The sequence below is a fragment of the Urocampus carinirostris genome, chromosome 12 (genome assembly GCF_059441175.1).
Source record: "Urocampus carinirostris isolate Australia breed hairy pipefish chromosome 12, RoL_Ucar_1.0, whole genome shotgun sequence".
NCBI lineage: Eukaryota > Metazoa > Chordata > Actinopteri > Syngnathiformes > Syngnathidae > Urocampus > Urocampus carinirostris.
In genome coordinates, this window is record NC_142360.1 from 1,067,178 (window position 1) to 1,092,953 (window position 25,776).

The window sequence follows — 25,776 nt, forward strand, 5'->3', positions numbered from 1 at the left end:
AACGACCAAGAGCAGAGAGGCAAGGTTTCAAATTCATAAGTTGTTGGACATGCGTAATAATTTGTGATTGATTGTACAGTGTTGTAAAAAAAAAATTGCCGAAAAAAATCATCTTATTCCTCACTGTAAGCTCGTCGGGGACACGGGTATTCGGGAAGTCTAGTGTACTTTTAAACATATAAAAGTTACTAGAGATAGAATGTGTTGTTAAAAAACAACAATTTATAGTTATCTACCTGTTTGTTGAATTTTAGCATCAGCAGTCGTCGTTTTTCTACATCTTTAGCAAGAGACGCAAAATTGAAAGTGTCCGATGAGAGAGGGCAGGGGGGCGGGGGAGTGGTGGTAAGAGGGCGCCGCCAAAGAAGCAGAGATTCGAGGAGTAGTTGTCACACGCATTAAGGAGGGAGACACGGGCAGAGACGCAGCCAGCCCACTGGCTCATCCACGGACAGCAGTGAAGTCCCGTGGCAGCATTTCGTAGTAGACAGAAACAAGCGTGGAGGACACCTCCTTTGGAAAGTGTTGGAAGTTGAGAGAGTGCCAAGAGTTTTTTTCGGCGGAGTGAGTGTTCTTAACTTTTAATCGCTTTCATTGCGTTTGTTAAATGCAGACGCTAAAGCAGTGTTTTTCAACCAGTGTGCCGGGGCACACTAGTGTGCCGTGAGAGATCGTCAGGTGTGCCAGTTAGAAATTATCCAATGTCACTTTAAAAAAAAATTTTTTTATAAAACATTTATGAATCATTTTCTGCAAATATTATGTCATTGTCAAGTGTCTGTGTTGTAAAAAGTGGGGGTATTATACATTATATTGCAATAAAACATACTGTTCAGTGTCATTTTATAGCATTTTTGGTTTGTAGTGTGCCGAAAATTTTTCCTATGTAAAAAAACGCGCCCTGGCTCAAAAAAGGTTGAAAAACACTGCGCTAAAAAATAGTTACGTTCAGATGTTAAAACAAGTTCGCTCTGACATGTCTTTAAAGATTAATAACAAAAAAAATATGTGATACAATGCTTAATGTGAGGACTTTGAGCATCTAATACACATGTAATTGTTTTATTAACTTGATGTTTGTTATGTAAAATGTTTCCACGTCCTTCAAATTGTAGAGAATGATAAAGATTGATCTAAAAGTAATTATTACAATTTAATGGTACTAAATATATCACCTGTTTCCATTTAATTTGTTTACGTTTGAGTGTGAATTTACTCAAACTTTGTAAATCTACTGTAGCCTACTTTTATTACACGATAAAATAATATCATTAAAAATCCACTATTTTCTTTTTTTTCAAAACAATCATGGGCTTCGTTGAATATAATCATTTCAAGATGTTTTTGATATTTTGCATTCATATTATATTAAAACAATGTATTTAATTGAATTGCATCTCTTACTCCTTACATAAATATTTCAGGAAATGCCGGGGTGGTCAAACATGTGAAACAATAAAAAGTAAAATTGAAAGAGAAAAATAATTTGAGGTGGAATTATCTATGATTTTTGTTTTGTTTTTTCTTACAAATTATTTTTTCATAGGTGTTTATTCTATAGTTCCGAAAAAGATGCGTTCGATGTACATCTATTTTCACAACAGTAAATTTGACAAGAACTGTAAATCTCTGAAGAAATCTTTTTTTTTCCACATCCCCGTGAAGTTTAACTAACATGAAAACGGTTACATTTTTATAATAAATGAAAACACTTGAAGAAAACCTGAATCACTTTAAAAACATTTTCCCATTATATTTGGAAACAAGAAAAAGTCATTTACTCTTAAGGGTTGTGTTGTTTTATCTCCCTGATAATTATACGTTTTTTAACATGTTTTTGTCATATTCATATAAACTAACAATGAAAATGGTTCATATTTTACAAGAGAGGCATTACATTGCAACCCTTTCAGACTTCTTGTAATTAAGGGCTCTCTTTACAAATCAACATGACCTCATTTGACTTAAAGAAAACCTGAATTATAAAGAAAAAAACACTATCTTCCTTTAGAGTTAAAAATACAAAAAAGTTTTTCAATCTTCCTTCAAAATAAATAGATTAAAAAAAAAACATAAAACATAAAACAAAACAAAAACATCCTTCAAAATTATTATTTTTTTAAATCCAAAAGTTCATTTGTAAGTAATTCAGTCAAGGGTGTTTTTAAATATTTCTGAAAAAAAGATTATGTCGATGTAGGTCTATTTTCACATGACAGTGAAGTATTCATAATAACTAACATTTAAAATGGTAAATATAATATAAGAAATTTAAACCCCTGAAAAAATTATATTAAAAATCTTCTATCTTCCTTCAGAGAAAATAACAAAAGAAAAAGGTTGGTTTCCACCTTCCTTCAAAAAAAACTTTAAACAATAAAATCCCACCCCCAAAAAACAACAAGAACAACAACAAAAACAATTTTGCTCCAAAAAACAATAAAAAAACCCTCTCCTCTTGTTCATTTCTCAGCACTGCTGACGAGGAGGCGAATGGACCTCCACCACCCCTTCAAGATGGACAGCTCCTCCTACATGCCATCCCCCCTAGCATCCCCTGCCCTTATGGTCCTGGCCTCCACCGCCGAGTCTGGCAGGGACGCCTCCATACCCTGCCAGACCCCCCGGCCTTTCGGGGTCCCCACTTCTGTGGAGAAAGACCTCTACCTCCCTTTCCCTTCCGCCTCCTACACCTTCGCCTCCGTGTACCAGCGGCAGGGGCCCTACCCCGGCCGAGACTTCCCATCTTCCCTGCTCCACCTGCACCCCCAGTTCACGCTGCCCAACCTGGACTGCCCTGCCCTGAGGATGCTCCACCATGGCACCTTTCGTCCCTTCTCGTCACTGCCAGAGGAAAGGAAGCTCGGCGGTTATCACTCAGCCTTCATGCCGCCCAAAAGCGTGAAAGGTTGCTTTTCAGAAGTGGAGGGGAACAAGTTTGACTTTGGCTCTTCTGGAGGTTCTGTGAAAAGCGGCGAAGATGCTGCCAGGAAGCCTTTCTCCTGGGCTGGTCTGCTTTCGGATGGCGAGGCATCATCATGTCCAGAGGAGCGCAGGGAGCGCGGTCAGTCTGCACTCACAAAACTATTCATACTCTATTTTAATGTTTTCTCATGTTTTTTTTTGCACCAAGGCTCACTAGAGGTAAGATGTTAGGCCCAAGCCCAAGTCCGAGCCTGACTCAACCCCAATATCGGGCCGGGTCAGGCCTTAAATGTCAATCATTACATTCCGGGTCGGGCTGGGCTTCAGTCGTTGACTTTTTTAAACATGCATGTGTTTATAAAAATGTAGACGAGAATATAATGTGGATACTGAACAAAAAAAAAAAATCATGTGATGGTACTGCTGAGGTTTATGGCACAATTTTCAACCCATCGATATGACGGACAGTCCTAAAATTCTCCCGTCAACTTTAAAAATAGTTTAATTGTCTTAAGAAAGTGTATGAGCTGCTCACTTTGAATAAAAATATCAATAGATCCACAATTATAAAAAACTCCATGCAAGGAAAAAAAATGACTGGATGGCTTGACTTGCTCTTAGCTTGCTGATTCTGTACTATAATTACTTCTATTGGTTGATGCTGAGGTGTGTGCCAAATCAGAATCTTGGTCTCTCTATCAACCTCTGTCATGAGGCAGGGGAATTCCATGCCTCACTCTGCCTTTGCAGTTGCTCTGCACAGCGATAAGTTACATAGAAATTGTATCAATAATATTCATTTAAAAATTCAGCGATTTGAAAAAGAAAATCACAAAATGGTGAAGTTAAATGACAAAGACCTTTAATACTGAGTAAATACAGTGGCTTGCGAAACTATTTGGCCCCCTTGAACTTTGTGACCTTTTGCAACATTTCAGACTTCAAAAATAAAGATATAAAACTGTAATTTCTTGTGAAGCATCAACAATAAGTGGGACACAATCATAAAGTAGAACACGCTTTATTGGATATTCTAAGCTTTTTTTAACAAATAAAAAACGAAAAAGTGGGTGTGCAAAATTATTCAGCCCCTTTACTTTCAGTGCAGCAAACTCTGTCCAGAAGTTCAGTGAGGATTTCTGAATGATTAATTGTTGATCTAAATAATGAACGATGATAAATGGAATCCACCTGTGTGTAATCAAGTCTATGTATAGATGCACCTGCACTGTAATAGTCTAAGAGGTCTTTTTAAAGCGCATAGAGCATCATGAAGAAGTGTCAGCCAATTAAATATTATTAGGGCTGCAACTAACAATGAATTCCATAATCGATGAATTGGTCGATTTTTTTTTTTCAGATTTCTTAATTTCAAGTCAAGTCAAGTCACATTTATTTGTATAGCCCTTAATCACAAGATATCTCAAAGGACTGCACAGGATTACAATTACAACATCGCCTGATCTTAAATCAACATGTGGGCAAGAAAAACCCAAAACTTCCTATTCAAACAAATAATGAAGTTAGGACAGATAGTCAATAGTGCACAAAACAAAATATTCTATGATATAAAACAGTTAAAAAATTATAAGTGTTTGTCAATTAACTTGATAATAAAAATACATGCATAGAAATGAACGCTATACACCTGCAAATATGTAAGATACTCTTTTTCTACCCCCTTATCCATTAAATTTGGACTTATCATACAAAACAAAACAAGCAATACATTTTAATTGGTGTAGATGTTTTTTATCCACCCAAAAATAAATAATCAAAAATGTAAACAAACCAGCTTTTCAAAATGTTGTCAACAAATTTGTCTTGGGGAGTTTTGGAATATGAAACACATTGAATGTTATAGCGTAGTGTCAAAATCCCTCATTATCGGGCTTTTAACTGTGACTTGTCTGGTTTAAATTTCTCCGTTTGCTCCCATTGTGTTTGTCTTTGACACATATCATGCAAACACTTGCACTTGTTTAGCTCCAAGATCATTAGCCACATACGACTATTAGCCCTCTCGCTAGTCCGACTTTCCTTAAGCGAAACACATCAAACGACATCGGATATGGAATATCCCGTCAGAGATAATGAGCCAGGCCAGGGATGGAGGAGGATGAAGAGAACAAAAGAGGGAGAATCTGCGAGTGAGAGCAAAGAGAAAAAAACTCACACACAAAAAACCTCTGCGCAAGTATTGCCGCCCACACCAGACGTCTGATTTGTTGAAAAATGAGTGGGAGAGGTGTCAGTCGGACAAAGGGGAAGAAGGGAGATGCTTCTCATTACTCCTGGGGATAGTTCCCCAACCAAGTTAAGAACTTGGGGGAGGAGGGTGATGCAAGGCATGATAGGAAATTCAAACCTTGCCACCAGGAGGGCCTGACACTTTAAAAGACAGAAGATAGAGAGCATCCGAAGGTTCTTCAAATCAGAGGGGCCACTATCAAAGGTAATGACAATAAAAAAAACTGTAGGGGGGGGCATACAAGGAAAGGTAACCTTTATCCCACACAAAAGGACAAGAAAAGAAAAGTTTTGCATGTCTTTTAGTCGGGAAACTTGAGTGACAGGCCCGGGGAGGCGGAGCAGCAGGAAAAAACATCTCAATATGGAATTTTAATAAGGACGAGAGTGACAGTGTTTGCCGTCTGGTTTTCAGGAATCTCATTTGGACAGGAAAAAAAAATGAGTTTGGGGATGGACCAAATCGGGGATCTTCTTTTCAGACTTGATCCAATTAGAGGGCAAACTTAAGAGCTTTAATGCAATTGAGCTGCCAGCACTTGGAGAAGGTTTGACACCAGCTTGTTCCTCTTGACTGAGTAGCAGACAGTCACTTCAGGACCTTTGGTTTTAAGCCGGGAAATTTCTGCTGTTGAGAGAGAGAGGAAAAAGCGTGCAGGTTGGAGACAAATCTCGACAGAGAACAACCGAGACAGTCAAACTTTTCTTTAAAATTCACAGGATAATTTTTATTTTATTATTATTATTATTGTTATTATTCTTATTATTATTATTGTTGTTATTATTATTAATAATATTATTTAATTTTTTCAAATGTATTTATTTTAATTTTATCATTAAAAATATTTTGAGAACTTTTTATTTCTCACACACTATTCAAGTGAGGGTTGAGTCAAGCACCAGACAGCGACATGAACAAAATATATATGCAAGTGTCATTCCCATACATAACAAAAGAAACAAAAACAAAAGAAGATGATAAAAGAAATACAATTAAAAGGTGAGGTGTTTTGACTTTAACTAAAAAAGTGTATAATAGGCTTAAATTGATATATATACTGGACTGTCTCAGAAAATTAGAATATTGTGATAAAGTTCTTTATTTTCTGTAATGCAATTAAAAAAACAAAAATGTCATACATTCTGGATTCATTACACATCAACTGAACTATTTCAAGCCTTTTATTATTTGAATATTGCTGAATTTGGCTTACAGCTTAAAAAAACTCAAAAATCCTATCTCAAAATATTAGAATATCATAAAAAAGTATACAAGTAGGCTATTCAACTAATCACCTGAATCATCTAATTAACTCGAAACACCTTGCGAGGGTTTCCTGAGCCTTAAAAACACTCAGCTTGGTTCAGTAAACTAAATCACTGCTGATCTGACTGCTGTCCAGAGGACCATCATTGATACCCTCCATCAGGAGGGTAAGACACAAAAAGAAATTTCTCAAAGAGCAGGCTGTTCACAGAGTGCAGTTTCAAAGCATATCCACAAAAAGTCTGTTGGAAGGGAAAAATGTGGCCGGAAACGCTGCACAACCAAGAGACATGACCGCAGCCTTAACAAAATTGTGAAGAAGAGCCGCTTCCAGAATTTGAGGGAGCTTCAAAGACAGTGGGCTGAAGCTGGAGTCCAGGTATCAAAAGCCACAGTTCACAGACGTGTCCGGGAAATGGGCTACAATAGCCGTATTCCCATGGTCAAGCCACTTCTGAACTCAAGACAACGGAAGAAGCGTCTGACTTGGGCTATGGAGAAGAAGCACTGGACAGTTGCAGAGTGGTCCAAAGTCCTCTTTTCAGACGAAAGCAAGTTTTGCAATTTCATTTGGAAGTCAAGGCGCCAGAGTCTGGAGAAAGGCTGGAGAAGAGCAAAATCCAAGTTGCTTGAAATCCAGTGTGAAGTTCCCACAGTCAGCAATGGTTTGGGGAGTCATGTCAGCTGCTGGTGTTGGTCCACTGTGTTTCATCAAGTCCAGAGTAAATGCAACTGTGTACCAAGAGATTTTAGAGCACTACATGCTTCCATCTGTTGAAAAGCTCGATGGAGATGAGTATTTCATTTTCCAGCATGATCTGGCACCTGCCCACAGTGCCAAAACCACCAGTAACTGGTGCACTGACCATGGCATCACTGTCCTTGATTGGCCTGCTAATTCCCCTGACCTGAACCCCATCGAGAATTTGTGGGGTATAGTTAAGAAGAAGATGAAAGACACCAGACCTACAAATGCAAATGAGCTGAAGGCCGCTATCGAAGCATCCTGGGCATCAATAACACCTCAGCAATGCCACAGGCTGATTGCCTCCATGCCACGCCGGATTGATGCAGTAATCCGTGCAAAAGGATTCCCAACCAAGTACTGAGTGCATCAATGGACATTTTCAAATGTTTGATTTAGTTTTGCTGTTATAAAATTATTTTTTTTACTTGGTCTGAGGAAGTATTCTAATATTTTGAGATAGGATTTTTGAGTTTTTTTCAGCTGTAAGCCAAAATCAGCAATATTCAAATAATAAAAGGCTTGAAATAGTTCAGTTGATGTGTAATGAATCCAGAATGTATGACATTTTTGTTTTTTTAATTGTATTACAGAAAATAAAGAACTTTATCACAATATTCTAATTTTCTGAGACAGTCCAGTATATATATATATATATATATATATATATATATATATATATATATAAATATATATATATATATATATATATATATATATAGGGTCGCGGGGGTACTGGAGCCCATCCCAGCAATCATCGAGCAATGGGCAGGGGACACCCTGAACTGGTTGCCAGCCAATCGCAGGGCACACAACTCACTCGCTCATTCACACGTAGGGACAATTTGGACCGGCCAATTTTTGGAATGTGGGAGAAAACCGGAGTGCCCGGAGGAAACCCACGCAAGCACGGGGAGAACATACAAACTCCGCACAGGAAGTCTGGATTTGAACCCACGCAGGAGGTTCCCAAGACATGAACTGTGCCGCACATGCGCTAACCACTGCGCCGCCGTTCTGCGACATATATACATATACATATATACATATATATATAGATGTATATGTGTATATATATGTATATATATATATATATATATATATATATATATATATATATATATATATATATATATATCTCATTATCTCATATCATTAGCTACACATATATATATATATATATATATATATATATATATATATATATATATATACATACATAGATATATATATATATATATATACATACATATACATATATACATATATATATATATTTTTTTTAAAATTGATTTCTTCCTTTTGGACATGGTTTAGTTTATATGGTATAAATGTTTACACTAACATTACGCTTGTGGACACACCCACAATAGTATTAGTAATGGTAGTTCAGGTCCGTCAAATGGGAATTAACAGCTAAATTATTGAGCATTAAACTGCCAAAGCGTTTCAATAACCTAATGCGGCTACTGGCTGGATTACCAAAAATATTGTATCGAATCCAGGCCTGAGACTGCTAAAACATATTAGACTAATACCCAGAGACAAAAATTTCTGTTTCGATTCATCAGAGGAAGTCGTCCAGGCTCTGAAATAAAAAAGCAGCCCCAGAGTTTCAGACTGTCAGATGCTATGGCTTCAAGTGGGAGGACATCCGATCATTTACATTCAACAGGTTTAGCCATTAGCATTGGTTTCTATCCCCCGCTGTATTGCAATTTCACTTTGCGATCCCCACCTCAGACTGGAATCATGTCATATCCCGGGGGTCTACTGTAGAGTAAAGATGTCGTATTTCTGTGATTAGCATCCACCTCTGGCGAGAAGGAATCCCTCATCTGGCCAATGCATCACGATGGCATCCTCCTTTATCGATTTTCCTCTTTTGGGTTTTCCCCTTTCAAAGTCTCCTCGGTTTCATCAGTTAAGGTCGGGGACGCTCGGCGTGCACCCGCAGCTGTTCAAACAGTCTGGTCTCCTTTCAAAGGACAAATTCTTGCAGCCGAGAGAGAGTCCCGCTTATTTTTCTCTGGGAGATGCCACCCGAACCTGGATCCCGTGCGACTTTTTACCGGGAACAAAAGCAGGTAAACTGCTAGTTGGTGGTCAGGTCTGATGAATTGTGTGTGGCGGTATCGGTCCGTGCCAGATGTTTGAGGCTTCACCTACACGGTTAACCAGGAAGCAAACAATTACTAAATCAGTGTTGTGCATTGAATACCATTGTAGGCTCTTGATTTTTTCCAGAGGATAAAACATTTGCCTGACCAGAGAAACACTTTAATCATGACTAGAGGTAAGATTGGGCCAAAAAAAAATTAGCCCGAGCCGGCCCGAGTCGCGGCTTTATAAACCCGAAACCACCCAAACCCGACGAATTAACTTGATTGGATAAACGAGCCCGATATAAACCCGAAACCTTAATTTACTGCCAAAGTAAACAGGACGAAAAGCAGAAAGAAAGTTTGTAAAGCTTGTAATCTATTTGCATAAATAAAAATGATGTCTGATGTGAGGGAGGTGGAAGCCATGTGTCTTTTACCCCAACTCCGAGGAGGAAATATTCTTTTGATTTAGTGATTTGGAGTTCAACTTGGTAAGCAGTTGTCTAGATAATTACTTGAGTAAAAGTAAGTTCATGCTGTGTAGATCCTCCCCGAATGGGAAAATAATCAAATAAAATAAATTAACAGGCGAGAGAGAGAAGCCTGACAGGCCAGACTTAATGATTAAGCCCGCACCCGGCCCAAGATCTTACCTCTAATCCTGACAGGCCTATAAACACCAAGCAATGCCGAAAATTCTATAAAATTACTTCAAAGTCACTATTGACCTAAGCTTTATAGTATTCCCTCGCCATTTCGTGAGACGCATTCTAGGTGCATCACATATTTTTTTACGAATGGGTTTAATGGGTAAATACATATAACTGCTTTTTTGGGTTGTTTCTGTGTGCCAAATGTTATTTTTCTGAACTTTCTTCCTTGGTGTTGTTTTGGATATTTTTCGCGTTTTATGTGCTCAGGCCTCGTCACTTCATCCTTGGCTGGAATTTTAACATTTTTGAATGCAAAACTCATTGACTGCCTGTCATTGATGTAGACGTCAATTGGAGTGATTGAGTTGATACCAATCTCATCGATAGCAGTCAATGGTTAAAAATGGGAAAAAAGTAGAATAATTCATATTAATGTGATACTGCATTTCCTCGCCATTTCTGGGTTTGACGTTCATTGCATCTGTTTTTTTTTTTTTAATCTAATACGAGTGGTTATGGAAAAGATTAACCGCTAAAATCATAATATATATATATATATATGTGTGTGTGTGTGTGTGTGTGTGTGTGTGTGTGTGTATTAGTTCATTTTGCAGATTGACTCGTCATGAATGCTGGCCCTGTGGTATGTGATAACAAGGTACAATCTGTATTGAGTAGTGCTTCCTGTTGAAAGACACGGTGTTTGCATCCCGCTGGCAAGGGGATCAATAGCAGGCACTCAATTCTCATGCATATACATTTAGTATCTGCTTTATTATTCCCAAGATGCGCTCGCTTCTGCATCGTTGGCAACGCTCACCAAATGCTTATTTAAGGTTGGGCGAGTTTAACAATGTGGTGAGGTGAACCCTTTTGTTGTTTTCAGTTGTTTCAGTTTTATAAAAATGGCAATCTTAAATGCCGCAAGGATTTTTTCAATTTTTATTTTATTTTATTTTTTACTTTTCAAATTTGAAATATATCTTTATCCATTCTGAAAGACAATTATTTTAAAAAATGGCAGTTCTGGAGTTCTAAAGAGAATATATAAAGTTAACTACATAATTATTATGTCCTAAACAAAGGGGTCATCAACTTTTATGAATCTTAAAGCTACTTTTTTGTTACAGATTAGCGTGAAAGGATACCATTTCTAAAATGACTACTTATCCTGTTATTACAATGTCGTTACCATGTTATCAGGAGGTGGTAATTTATTGGAATTAAAATAGACTCAGGCCACTAAAACATAATGCGATTTACAAAATTACAATGATCCATTCCCTATATTCAGAACTGGTCTGTCTCCGTGTGCCCTGCGACTGGCTGGCAACCAGTTCAGGGTGTCCCCTGCCTACTGCCCGAAGATAGCTGGGATGGGCCCTAGCATCCCCGCGACCCTACTGAGGATAAGGGGTGCAGATAATAGATGGATGGATGGATGGTCTAATGTGCTATTTGCGGAGTACCTCATGCTCCGGAGCACCATTTAGGTGAATTCTCTCCTAAATGAGAGAGAATGGCGAAAATGGCTCTGCACCATTATTGCATCACCCGCTTGTGTGACGTGAAACCGTTTTTGGTTGGCATTTGGCAGGGTCATTCACCTCAAGAATGACTTACCTGATTACTTGTAAAAGATTGTGATCTGGCCAAGCTTCTTCTGGTCTGAGAGAGGAGAATGTCTTTCTCGGAAAGCTGCGGAGTCACCAAAACAAAAAATCTACAGTAGCTTTTTTAGGGCAGTTTTCACATCCGGGGTAACCTATCTGACTTGCCTGTAAAATACCGTATTGAAATTAAATATTCTTCTGACCTGGAAGAGGGGAATGTCTTTCTGGAAAAACTGCCCAGTCAGCAAGACCAAAAGTGCTGAGTCGAATTTTTTGGGGTATTTGGCACGCGAGGGGTTAACCAGTGGCACGCAAGCGCACGGCAAAATAATACAAATAATAATGTTTTTTAAGCGCATTTTTACCTGAAGTTTAGACATTTTCAGTTGTGCGCCGTGTTTACAGTTGCGCCCCTCCTTTTCTGTTTCATGTGTGAGTGCATGTCTGCGCTGTGCCTCGCAGAGGAGAGCTCCGTGTTTTAACGCAGCCAACGAAACACACGCTCGCGATAAATGAACGAATCATCACGGCTCTTCGAGCGAAAACATCTCGTTCTTTGCAGCCACAGCATGGACAGACGAACGAGGCTTTGTGCAGAAAGTTACCATACTGTTTTGTGCATTATGCCTCGAGAGCGTTGTACCTCGCACAGCAAGTGTTAAACATCATTACGAGACGAAACATAAACATGAATTCAGGGATGAGTCCGAAAAGGCGGAGAAATTAAAACGCACCGTGTCCAGGTACGGCAAACAAACACAGACCCTGAAAACCTTTGTCACCGCTAAAAACACCAACAGTAAAGCAAACTATCACATTACTCACTGCATAGCAAAACACAGAAAACCATTTACTGATGGCTAATATTTTTAAGAAGCGTGTGTATTCGTGTGTATGCGTGTGGGTGCGTGCCTTCTGCTTTGCTGCTGTTATTTTGATATTTTCTTCAACAAGATATCATTGATGAATGGTATGATAGCTGTCCATAGCACTTGTTTTTTGATTGTAGTTCATTTGAATGAAGAATGGTTGATTCTGGTTAATTCTTGTGGCAAAAAGTTGAAGTCATGGATGGCTAAAGGCGTTCCCACTTGTTATTCACATTCATTTTTTAGTTGATTGATGAACAAGAATAGTGGATCATAAATTGGTCAGTTATACCAGTGTTTTCCAACCAGTGTGCTGGGGCACACTAGTGTGCCGTGAGACCTTGTCTCGGTGCCGCTGGAATTTGCCCAATTATATCTTTCCCAAAAAATCAGGCCATTATTCAATATTTTTGCACTCTTCAGACGAGGAACTGTAATAGTCATCCATATAAGTTGGTGGCAGTACTTTTTTATATACTTTTTATGTACTACTTATTTGCTCTTGAGGTAGCACAATATATTTAATAACTTAATTTGTTTAGTAATGCTAATTGTAATTCACCCTGGTCAATCCTGGAAGGGGGATTACCACATGTGAGGTCCTTTCTCAAGGTTTCTCTTTTCTCCTCACACTGAGGTTTTTGAGTTGTTCCTTGCCCGCATGCTGGTTTAAGATCAGGTAATTGTGTAATTTTGTAATTGTAATCCTGTGCAGTCCTTTGAGACATTTTTGTGATTAAGGGCTATATAATAATAAATATGACTTGACTTGTTTAACGAAGCGGTTTAAGATTGCACTGTAGAAAATAAAAACATAAAGCATATCATTCTTTTTTAAGTATTATTTTTTTCTTTTTATATACTAATTATCTGCTTATGAGGTAGTACAGTGAAATATTTGACATAACTTAATTTTCAAACATTTTCGACGTACAGTGTGCTACGGAACTTTTTTATAAATAAAAGTGTACCTTGGTTCAAAAAGGGTTGAAAAACACTGAGTGATACGATTAAAATGTGTATCCATGTTGTATATTTGGACTGGTGTAAAATTACAGCTCTGTTGGATATTAAAAAAAGTGCGAGTCATTGATTTTGGCGTGGCACACTGATTTACAAGGATATTTGAAAGTGGAACTCCACACCAAAAAGGTTGCTGACCCCTGCTCTAGAGTGACCAAACTGATTGCTTGTGAAAAATTGTGATCCTGACCAAACCTTTCCTGGGCTGGTAGAGTAGAATGTCTTTGTGGGAAAGCTGCTGAGTCAGAAAAAAAACAAAAATGCCAAGTCAGCTTTTTGGGGGGAATTTTTCTATATATGGGTAACCTACCTGACGATCTGTAAAAGATGCTGTTATATTCATCGAATTTCTGTTTAGAAGAGTGTAATGTCTGTCTGTGATGAAATGCTGGGTCAACAAAACTAAAGTGCTGAGTCAGCTTTTTGGGGTATTTTTCACATCTAGGGAAACTGACATGACTGCCCGTGAAAGATGGTGGTCATATCTAAACTCTTACCCCCTGTTCTTGGGTGGATAGATGAACAAACCCATAAACAGACAAACAGATAAATAGATATACATATTTTGTCAGAACCAGAACATGGATCAGGACCCAATCGCACGTTAGGTAGCCGGTCTGGCGTGGAAAGACCGGAAGCCAGAGACCGAAGGGACCGATTCCAATTGCCCGAGTTGATATCGGACAGATGGGGTCGATACCGGACAGGAAGGGACAGACAGGATAGATAACAGATTAGGATATCGAAAATTAACAGGAAAAACTAGACGGGAACGAAAACTGGAGAAAATAATAAACAGGACAAAAACAGACGGAAACTAAAGTCGAACCCAAAATTAAACAGGATAACAATAAATGGTAACAATACCGGACTGGAGATATCACAGAAAAACAGGACCAAGTCAGAACCCACGTCTTGTGGGGCAGAAGTTCGTTTGATGGGCTGACCCTGAAGAGAGCGCTGAGCTTTATGTAAACAGAAAGTCAATCTCTCAACGGGCCGCAGCTGGCACCACACGGGCAGGGCCAATTGGGCACCATGGCAACCGTGACAGACATGGGCGGGGGCCAATCGGGCGCCATGGCAACCATGACATACTTAGATCACAAATGAAATTATTATCACCCCCCATTTTTGCCTGCGGGGGAAAATCATCCCAATCTTTGGAAAATGCTTTTTTACATATGTGCTCAATCTAAATAGTTGAGGTCTATCTGTGTCTATTTTAACACAGTGAAACAAGTACTAAGGACAATAAAAAGACAAATTTATCAATCCGCCCACCTGATATTTGTGCAGTCAGTCGGGCCAAATAAAGAAGTGCAGAAAGAGAAAGAGTTCACTGGTGGCTTGTCACTCATTCCCATGTCATCCACCTGCACTCATGCTGAAATATTCTGTCACATTCTATCACAGGCACAGCCCTCAGTGCAATAAATCAATCACTGTTTTGTTTCAGCTCAAATGAATTTGACAATGACAAATTCAATCTTTTACTGGCCTTTTTTATAGCTTCTCCCACTACAAAATTAGTCACCTCCAACAGCTCTGACCTTCTCCAGCTATTGGCTCTTTTAATCCGCTCCAGGTATATCCTGCTTGCATAGTCTTTTTTGTCACTCATGGGGATTATTACATGCTTACATTTTTTATTTTATTATTATTCAGCCAGTATCAACCATCAACATGATATCTACCGGAAATCATTTTGTCACGCGAAGCTATCAACGTGACGCGTCGCCTTCGATCGGCGCCGGGTTTTTAGACCCAACTGCTGTGTTGGGAGTCATTAGGTGACCAAACCCCAATTCCAACCCTTAATGTCGAGCAATGGGTACCAATGTTGTAAGTCTTAGGAATGACTCGGCCGAGGCTTGAACCAGCGACCTCCCAGTCTCGGAGCGGGCGCCCTACCATCTAGGCTACCGAGCTGGTTTTCCATATCCTGTTGCTGGCTGATACTGTTCAAATAAAATATGGAAGTAAGCTTCCGAATTTTGCCAAGTGGTATCTTTCAGACTTCCAAAGTGTGTGTTTTTTAATATACATGCTTCAACTCCATTCTAAACTACAATCTCTAATGGTGAATTATTACAGAGTCACTTTAATATCCAGATGAAACAACACTGAAAAAGACATTACTAATGTTAGAGATAATCTTGTAAGGTTTACTAAAAAAACCTGAAAAACCCTAACTTCCAAACATTTAAAACCTTTAAATGTCTTACTTTTACCTTGCTTTCGTGCCCGAGTTCTTTAAGAATTGTCTAAACAGACAGAAACTTTGCTCATACAACACAGGTGACAATAACCATTTTTCAGACGCAACCCTCAACAGGTGAGTTGAAAGCTCTTTTAAGGCGCCAGCATACTCTGAGAAAAACGCTTGGATGTTATTGGGCACAAAACCACAAACCGGCCCTCATCCGTCTCTATCGTCACACCTTCTTCAGAACAGTGTCGTCCACCAACCCAAGAAGTTTCCAAGCTTTTGAGATAAGCCGCCGCCTCATTAGATAACTGTATACTGTATACTGATACTGTCCAAAACGGTGTTGAATCCTGCGGGTACCTGTGTAAAAGCGGCACCTGGCATGGTGTGATGGACCCATGTTTGGGTTATTAAAACCTCTTGAAGGACGCTAATGTGTCTGCCTGGATGAATCTGCTATCACAGGGGCAGGTTGAAAAGGGTTCGTGTGTTGGATAGGTGAGACTGTGACAGGCTGGTGTATGCTGTGTCAAAGAGCGTGGTAGGTGCTGTGTTCACCCAACCAAACTAGAAGCATGGGAACAGCTAGTAGCTTTAGCGGCTCGTTACATTGAAAACAATTTCATCAATTAAATTGACTCAGAAGAGCGCAAAGAAATGGTGTTCACCAGCTTGTACTCCAGGGAGAGAAGGCAAGAGCAACACAGCAGATCTGGCCTACTGCTACGGCTAGGCTAACAACCCATTGAGCCACCCCTGCTGTGCCTGTATCTTACAAAATCCAGTTCCATTACCCATGAAACAGAAGACCTAGAACTACAACTCGTGGGAAACTCCTAATTTGCAGATTGTCACTTTACGCAGGTGTAGCGAATATGGGTGGTTAATAAATTATTCTAACAAACAATTTGACCAATTGAATTAAAGAGCCAAGTTTATTCTTTTCAAAACTTGACTCGCCTTTTTGGAGCACCACATACGTTTTTCGATCATTATTTCAGGAATTCAGTTATTCTGAAGGGTGGCTACACACCTCATCTCATCTCATTAGCCGTACCGCTTATCCTCATTAGGGTCGCGGGGGGCTGGAGCCCATCCCAGCCATCTCCGGGCACTGGGCAGGGGACACCCTCAACTGGTTGCCAGCCAATCGCAGGGCACACAGGGACAGACAACTCATTCGCTCATTCACACCTAGGGACAATTTGGACCGGCCAATTGACCTGAAATGCATGTTTTTGGAATGTGGGAGGTAACCGGAGTGCCCGGAGAAAACCCACGCAAGCATGGGGAGAACATACAAACTCCGCACAGTAAGTCCGGAGCTGGATTTGAACCCACGACAGGTTCCCATGACATGAACTGTGCCGCACAAGCGCTAACCACTGCGCCGCCGTGCTGCCCGTGGCTACACACATTTAGTGGAATTCTTTTTACCGTTTTGATAGTTCAATATACTTTAATCAAGACACGCACACTCTTGGATTTATTGACTTTTCTTTTACTAATCATCTACTGAAGAAGCTTGAATAGAACACAAAACAATAATAAGAAAATTAAACAAAACAAAACTAGAAGTTGAGAACTTAAACTGACACTATTTGGATGGACAACAACATTGGCTGGATGATTACTGTCACGGTTGCCATGGCGCCCGATTGGTCCCCGCCGTGTGGCGCCAGCTTCTGTCACGGTTGCCATGGCGCCCAATTGGCCCCGCCCATGGACACCAGCTGAAGCTCGTTGACATATTGTTCCCTGCCACTACTTAAACGCTGTCCTGTGAGTCGCCTTTTGTCGGAGCGTCTACGATACTCTGTTTTGACACGTCAAGCCCTGAGAATCTTCGTTTTTCCCGTGTATTTGCTCCTGTTTTGCTCTCGCCACGATCTGTTTGATTTTGACCACTCCTGCGTTCCGAGCAATCTACCGCGACCAACGGTCTCCGGATTAAGTGTGCGCTCCTTTCTCTTCTCCCCAATAAACTGTGAGTAACCTTACGCGAGTGGGTCCTGTTTTCTGTGCTGGTACCTGACAGAATGCTCCGACCACAAAATGGACCCAGCAAACGCTCACACAAGCGCGGATTGGGGGGAGCTGGAAACTTCCTACGGTCTGCAGCAGTTGCACCGGACAGAGGGCGCGGTTTGGCGATTGTTCAGTGACATCACCGCCCTTCAACTGTTGTTCCAGCAAAATTTCTGTGCTGGAACATGACAGATTATGTTATGGTATTTTGATAGAGTCCCCTCTTTTACGTCACACCAATACCAATACGTAGCACCAACGAAATGTTCTGCGAAGTTCTGCTTCGATGAGCGATGAGGAATCCTGGTAGGCTCGAGAGCCAGTTGGGACGAGGACCACAGGATGCAAAGTGTTGTAGGGCGAGGTTGACTCCTGGTGGCTTGAGATTCTCCGAGGTCGCTGGCTTTATCCCACTAGTTTAGTCAGAACCAGAACAGGAGGAGGACCCAGAGGCGTATGTTTCACACAAGCATTATTTTACAGGAATGGGGCAGTGGTGCGCGTGAACACAAACGCCAGTGTTTCGGCGATCGCTGGGCGGAAGAAGTAAGACAGAAGTCCGGCATGGAAAAACAGGAAGCCAGAGACCGACAAGATCGATACCAGATACACAAGCAGATACTGGACAGACGGGATCTATATCGGATAGGATGGGACGGACAGGATCAATACCAGATACACCAGCAGATAACGGACAGACGGGGTCGATACCGGACAGGACGGGACAGCCAGGATCAATATCAGATACATGAGCAGATGCCAGACGGACGGGATCGATACCGAACAGAACGGGACAGACAGGAACAATACCAGATACTGGAAACTGGAGTCAGATATCAGACAGGATGAGACAGACGGGATCGATACCGGATGCTGGAGACTGGCGCAGGATATCAGACAGGATGAGACAGGCGGAATCGATACCGGATACCGGCGACCGTTGCAAGATATCAGACAGGACGAGACAGACGGGATCGATACCAGGCCCTGAGGACTGGAGTCAGATGTAAATGAGTAATCATGACAGGTTTGGCCGCTAGCTTAATCAAGCTTGGCTGCTGACTTGGCAAGGTTCTCTGGCATGTTGAGCTGAGACTTGGTCAAGACCGGTCAGAATTTTGATCCAATTCTTCATGTTCGGATATGCTCTCTTCCCTTGTTGCTGGCCAAATTCAGACTGCCTAGCTCTGCTTTCCGTTCTCCCAGGAGGGGCGGACCCCTTTTGGTGGAGTTGTGACAGCAACCTTTGATGCTCAAATGAAGCTATAGCCCACCCCTTCCCAACCTCACATTCCAGTTCTATTAGTCAGATAATTTAAAACACAGTACAGATATTTACTTCACATGTTTTGACATTGTTTGATCATTTTTGTACACTGCAAAACTGAGTTCTGACCAAACGTCGGATACTCTACACAGGGGTTTCTGTTCCCCATTAACAGCGATAACCAAGGGATCATTGTTCTTTCCTCTCCTCTCTTCCTTTGTATTAGCCCAATTTACAGCAGAGCAATCCACAGAGCACCACCTATAATGATTCACAGATTTATGAGCAATTTGGCTAATAGTCACAGCCGAGACAATGAGATATGTGAAATGGACTCACCGCCGTGACCCGACTCACAGCAGGACTGCCAAGCATGTCTGTGTGGTCTACGAGGACAATAAGCGTAATCTCCATTCTAATGGCGAGAAATGTGAGCGTCGGTGTGTATAATCGTTTTCATGAGCTCAGTTCCTTTGTGTTTTGTAAAAGGAGTGGTCAGTCTGAAGTATTTCCACAGAAAAGGACCAACAATCCGGATACTTGTTTGCTCATCAGCATTGTAATAAGCATTAAAAGACACATAAAATGTTAACTACCTGTTCTCATCTTTATGATAACAAGGATGTGTTTAATTTTTCTATCTATCTATCTACCGTGGTCATATCCCTCAAGAGGGGTGACCGACAGCAAGACAAACACATACAATAACAAAGAAAATAAAAGGGGGAAAAAAAGCAAAAAAAAACACACAAATTTTTTGGACTATGGCCAACCCAATTGCCCAAACACCCAAACAAGTTAGGCACCTCGGCACCTAAGTTGGTCATGCTTTCGTCCCTTCAGATGAAATCACTCGGGTCAGGCTGACACAACACACTCTTTTGTTCAACAGCAGGGCCCGACAGCTTTCACTGGTTTACCCCTGCCGCATCATACAGGTGCCCAGCCCTTCCTTAAGAACGCATCCACAATCCCACTATCCTTTCACAACACCTCTCCACTCCTTTCTATCACCAACAAGAGCTCTAGCTTCCATTACTTCCAATATTATTAAATATTTACTTTTTAGAACAAACAAATCTGCAAATAAAAATTGACACTAAACTTCCACAGGTGAGTCCCATCATTTAGACATAACATACCTTTTTTTCACTATTTCCTACTCCAGCCACTCATAATAGCCACTTGGCTGCTGGCTATGGCTAGCCCATATTGTTACTTGTTAGCTGCTCCGTGTTCGTCCTTCAGTGTCACTCGCCGAGTACCACGATTCAGACATTTTTGGTCCCACCTTGTTTTCTTCTCTAGCCACTCATGTTAGCCCCTTGGCCATTGGCTATTGCTGGCCACTATCTATTTTGTTAGCTGCTCTGTGTTTGCCATTTACTTGTATTGCAAGCCAACATAAAGACTACCATGATTCAGGCATCGTTTACCTTTTTACCCACTGTTTTTTTCTCTAGCCATTACGTTAGCCACCTGGGTGCAGGCTACGCATCGCTTCAAGTCACTATTACTTATTTCTTCTTTTATTGTTACTGAAGAATTTGAAAAATTGGCTTCGAAAGTCCTCGTCGAGTGGTTGGATATGGCCGTGACAAAAGGTGTACAAACCTTACACATACCTCTATGAAGAAGATATAAGTCCAAATAAAATCAATTTGAATGTTTTGTCTTGAATGCTGGGCAGGGGAAGGCAAATTGTGACACACTTGGCTTTTGTCAAGCTCATACACCCACCCAAAAAAAGACTCAAGCGACATGCCGTAATGAGGATGGTCGGTGACACAAACACAGTAGCATGTGTTCAACCTCCACGTTTGCCTTCCCTTCCCGCTGCTGATTTGTTGTCCTCAAGGGGATGACAAGCCCCCCAATTCGATCTCCAGGAACCCCCTCTGTCCCCCCTTTTCCAATGTTACACTCACAAATAGATGATGTGAGATGAGAAGCAGTTCCAATGCAGGTGGATCAGGTGGAAAGAAAGTAAAGCGGCAAGAGGAAGAAGGGGAAAAAAAACAGGGTGTTGCTTTTAAGACCCGCGGGGGGCTTTGGCTCATTACTGAGCCTCGCCCAGTTGGCTCCCTCCACTGAGCCCTTTACAAATGTGGCGACGAAAAGATGTTTTATGACTTCGGAAAGTCTAACAGGTGCTGACTGTCATTGCAACAGAAAAAAAGTCCCTGGACTACTTTAAAAACGTCTAGACTTGGGGTGGGCAAACTATGGCCCCCAGGCTACATACATATGGCCAGTCAGGCTTCAAAAAAGGTTAAAATATTCACAGTAATCCCTTGCTGTATCGTGTTTTGCTACGGATTTTCATCCCCTTTTCCGCCTGTGTCTTCCATTGTGTTATGTACTTTGTGGTCTAAACTTTTTATTATGTACACAAGCGCAAATCTTTTACAATTTCATGTTTCTCCAAAAGCTGTCATGTCAACAAAATGCTTTGACTGACTGAAGCTGGGCCTAAAAGGCAGAAAACCCAGATGGAATACTTGACCCGCAAAAGCGATGCTTCTCAGTTATTCTCACGCCCCCCCCAGAAAAAATTCCCCAAGATGGTTGTTTTTTTTAAAGTTATCACATAATATTAGGGGCAGCACGGCGGCGCAGTGGTTAGCGCTTGTGCGGCACAGTTCATGTCATGGGAACCTGTCGTGGGTTCAAATCCAGCTCCAGACTTCCTGTGCAGAGTTTGTATGTTCTCCCCGTGCTTGCGTGGGTTTCCTTCGGGCACTCCGGTTTCCTCCCACGTTCCAAAAACATGCATTTCAGGTGAATTGGCCGATCCAAATTGTCCCTAGGTGTGAATGAGCGAATGAGTTGTCTGTCCCTGTGTGCCCTGCGACTGTCTGGCAACCAGTTGAGGGTGTCCCCAGCCCACTGCCCGGAGATGGCTGGGATGGGCTCCAGCCCCCCCGCGACCCTAATGAGGATAAGCGGTACGGCTAATGAGATGAGATGAGACATAAAATTAGTCGTGACAAAACAAAGATTGCTCGATATTGATGCTAGCATATCGCCTCCAGTTATGCCAAATCTACACCTTTCTGCACATTTTCGCAAAAAAACCCTCAAGAGTCTTATCAGCGTGATTGGATTTTAATGTCTTTAAGTGACAGCTTAATGTATTTGGCTTCTGGCTGTCCCCTGCCAACATTTTTAGCATAAAAAGCAAACTGGTCGCAGTGAAGTGCTACGTAAGGAGACTTTTGTTTGGGTCTTTACCCTGTCTCTTTTTGCTGATCGCCGCATTCGTGGTGAATATTCTTTTTATTGGGTCACGTGAGGGCCTGCTGCACTTCGTGTCTATACGTCACACTTAATGTTGGACTGTGTGGAAGCTAAATGTAAACAAAATACTCTGCCAATGAGAACGCCACTTCCCCCAAGTGTTGTGGAGATGCAATTGGACTCTAATCTGGTAAAGTTAATGAAAAAAGTTCCCCGCGCATGCCCCTTGGATAGAGCTGTTTGTCCCCCCCTAGGAGGGCCCGCCTCACTATTTGAGAACCACTGCGCTAAAGGAAGATAAATTAGGATTTCCATAATGTCGACATGATGGCAACAAAGTATTATGTAAGTAAAAACATAGTGTCCTTAAATAATTTCCACTCCACAGTGCAATATAGGCAGCAAGATTATTTTTATAATTATAATTTGACAGGCGGCAGTAGCTAAAGCGCTTTTCTTGGGATCAAGAGGTCGCAGGTTCAATTCCTGACTCCTCTCTGTTATATTTTAAAGTGTCCTTTGGCAAGACACCAACTCCCTAATGCCAAAGTTCTCCGGTAATAAAAGATGGCGGAATATTCTTGAACCCGCGATGCCCTGATGCCGCCAAGTACAAAGCACAAAGTAAATTTGGGATAATGAATGACATAACAGCAAAAAAGAGGTGCCAGGTCAGACAAAAATTTGCTTTGCCGGTTCCAGATTGCAACAATATGCAATTAGGGATAATGGAATAGCCAGAACCGGAAAAAAAAGTGCTCTACGATCGTCCAACCAGTACACAAGCAGCTTAGTTTGAATTTTTCTTCATATCATACAGTAAATATATTGTAGTATATATTTGTATTTGGTTTGATCCCCAGAAGCATGATTTCATTGGTTCTAAGTATCAGTTTGAAAAAACGTTGTGAAAAAGTGCATCCCCACTTATTTATTCTTGATTATTTCTATTTTTTGGGGTTTTTTTTTTTTTTTTGCAATACCTGCACAAATTTCACAGTTCTGGTGTAGTTTTATAACTTTTTAGACCTATTTCTTCTATCAAAAGTGCCACAGAGCGCTGACCAAATAGTTGCTTGACCATAAAACAGCAGTCTCAAAACCCAAACAATGAAAAGTAAAATTCCATCCTTCCTTCAATGGAAAGGATGAAGGGAAGGAGGGAGAAAAGAAGTGAAGAGTTCCCCCTCCTGCCAGGATGAAATCATTTTTCACTCAACAGAACTTTAAGAGAACAAACTAGCATCTCGACAGGAGGGGAACACATCAAACACCAGCGACCATTAATATTGTAATTCTTTCTCCCGGAGCGTTCAAAACACACAAGAAGACAATCGGTGTGGTCAGAAAAAAAAAAGCATGTTTTAAATTTGTTGGGTCAAAAAGTTTACTTCAGGCAAAGCAAACAAAATCTGTGTAGTTGTCTATATGCCACACAGTGCAGTGATAAAATAAAAGTGGAATGTAGAAAATGGATATGTATCAATAAAATTGATTCATAATGTTTACAGTGATGATTTGGTAATTACTTCTCTAGCATAAAAGCTTAATTTCCTTTAAGCAAAATAGTATTTTTTTTGTTTTCAAAAAAATCTGATGAACTTTTTACAATAAAGAAACCTATTTTTATGTATTAAATACTGTAATCCCTTGTTTATCGCAATTAAAGGGGACCATAACTCTTTATGCAAAAGTAGGCCCAAAATACATTTTTTAACATAAGGTCTGCCAGGTATTGGCGAAGGGGGATAATGAATCGTGGCCGCACAAGTGCTGTTTATTTTAAGCAAAAAAATAAACAAATTTGCTCCCTTGACTCCTGCTCTCAAGACTAAATATAATTTTGCATTTTTGTTTTTTTTCCTATAAAATAAAGGTTTTGCTCCAAATGTCTGCGCCGTTTGCATCCTTTCTACTGACAATTTGCTCACATGTGGCTTGCCTGAAGCATAGATTTACACTTTGTATAGATAAATAAAACTGTTGCATCCACTGTATATATACAGTGAAGAAAATAGGTATTTGAACACCCTGCTATTTTATATATATATATATATATATATATATATATATATATATATATATATATATATATATATATATAAATATATATATATATATATATATATATATATATACATATATATATATACATATATATATATACATATATATATATATATATATATATATATATATATATATATATATATATATATACTTATATATGCATATATACAGTGGCTTGCAAAACTATATGGCCCTTTGTGACCTTTTGCCACTTTTCAGACTTCAAACATAAAGATATAAAACTGTAATTTCTTGTGAAGCATCAACAATAAGTGGGACACAATCATGAAGTGGAACACACTTTATTGGATATTTTAAACTTTTTAAAAAGATAACAAACAAAAAAGTGGGTGTGAAAAATTATTCAGCCCCTTTACTTTCACTGCAGCAAACTCTGTCCGGAAGTTCAGTGAGGATCTCTGAATGATTCAATGTTGATCTAAATGACCAACAATGATAAATGGAATCCACCTGTGTGTAATCAAGTCTCTGTATGAATTCACCTGTACTGTGATAGTCTCAGAGGTCTGTTTAAAGCCCAGAGAGCACCATGAAGAACGAGGAACACACCAGGCAGGTTCGTGCTACATCCAAAGGAGCACTGTGCAAGCAATAATATTGAAATGGAAGGCGTATCAGACCACTGCAAATCTACCAAGATCGGGCCGTCCCCCTAAACTTTTATCTCATACAAGGAGAAAGCTGATCAGAGATGCAGCAAAGAGGACCATGATCACTCTGGATGAACTGCAGAAGTCTACTGCTAGGTCGGAGAATCTGTCCGTAGGACAATAACTAGTCGTATACTGCACAAATCAGGCCTTTACGGAAGAATGGCAAGAAGGAAGCCAGTTCGTAAAGATATCCATAAAAGGTGTTGTTTAAAGTTTGCCACAAGCCACCTGGGAGACACACCAAACATGTGGAAGAAGGTGCTCTGGTCAGATGAGACCAAAATTGAACTTTTTGGCAACAATGCGAGACGTTATGTTTGGCGTAAAAGCAGCACAGCTCATTACCCTCAACACACCATCCCCACAGTCAAACATGGTGGGGGCAGTGTCATGGTTTGGGCTTGCTTTTCTTCCGCAAGGATAGGGAAGATGGTTAAAATTGATGGGAAGATGGATGGAGCCAGATACAGGACCATTCTAGAAGAAAAACCTGAGGGAGTCCGCAAAATACCTGAGACAGGGTTGGAGATTTGTCTTCCCACAACACAATGATCCAAAAAAAAATGCAAAAGCTCCAATGGAATGGTTCACCAAAAAACATATCAACGTGTTAGAATGGCCAAGTCAAAGTCCAGCCCTCAATCCAATGGAGAATCTGTGGAAAGAACTGAAAACTGCTGTTCACAAACGCTTTCCATCCAACCTCACTGAGCTCGAGCTGTTTTGCAGGGAGGAATGGGCAGAAATATCAGTTTCTCGATGTGCAAAACTAATATTACTGAGACGTACCCCAAGCGACTTGCAGCTGTAATTGCAGCCAAGGGTGGCACTACAA

At 40.4% G+C, this 25,776-nt stretch overlaps 1 protein-coding gene across 8 annotated transcripts in view; it reads left to right on the forward strand.

The window, feature by feature from the left end:
- Positions 1-419: 419 nt before the first annotated feature.
- The window catches only part of rnf220b (ring finger protein 220b), a 108,300-nt gene continuing 82,943 nt past the window's right edge, over positions 420-25,776 (forward strand). For all 8 annotated transcript variants that reach the window (XM_088349184.1, XM_088349185.1, XM_088349192.1 and 5 more), the window contains exons 1-2: positions 420-564; positions 2,474-3,064. In XM_088349184.1, the coding sequence (XP_088205310.1) occupies positions 2,494-3,064 (571 nt within the window). In that variant the 5' untranslated portion in view covers positions 420-564; positions 2,474-2,493. The remainder of the gene's footprint in view (positions 565-2,473; positions 3,065-25,776) is intronic.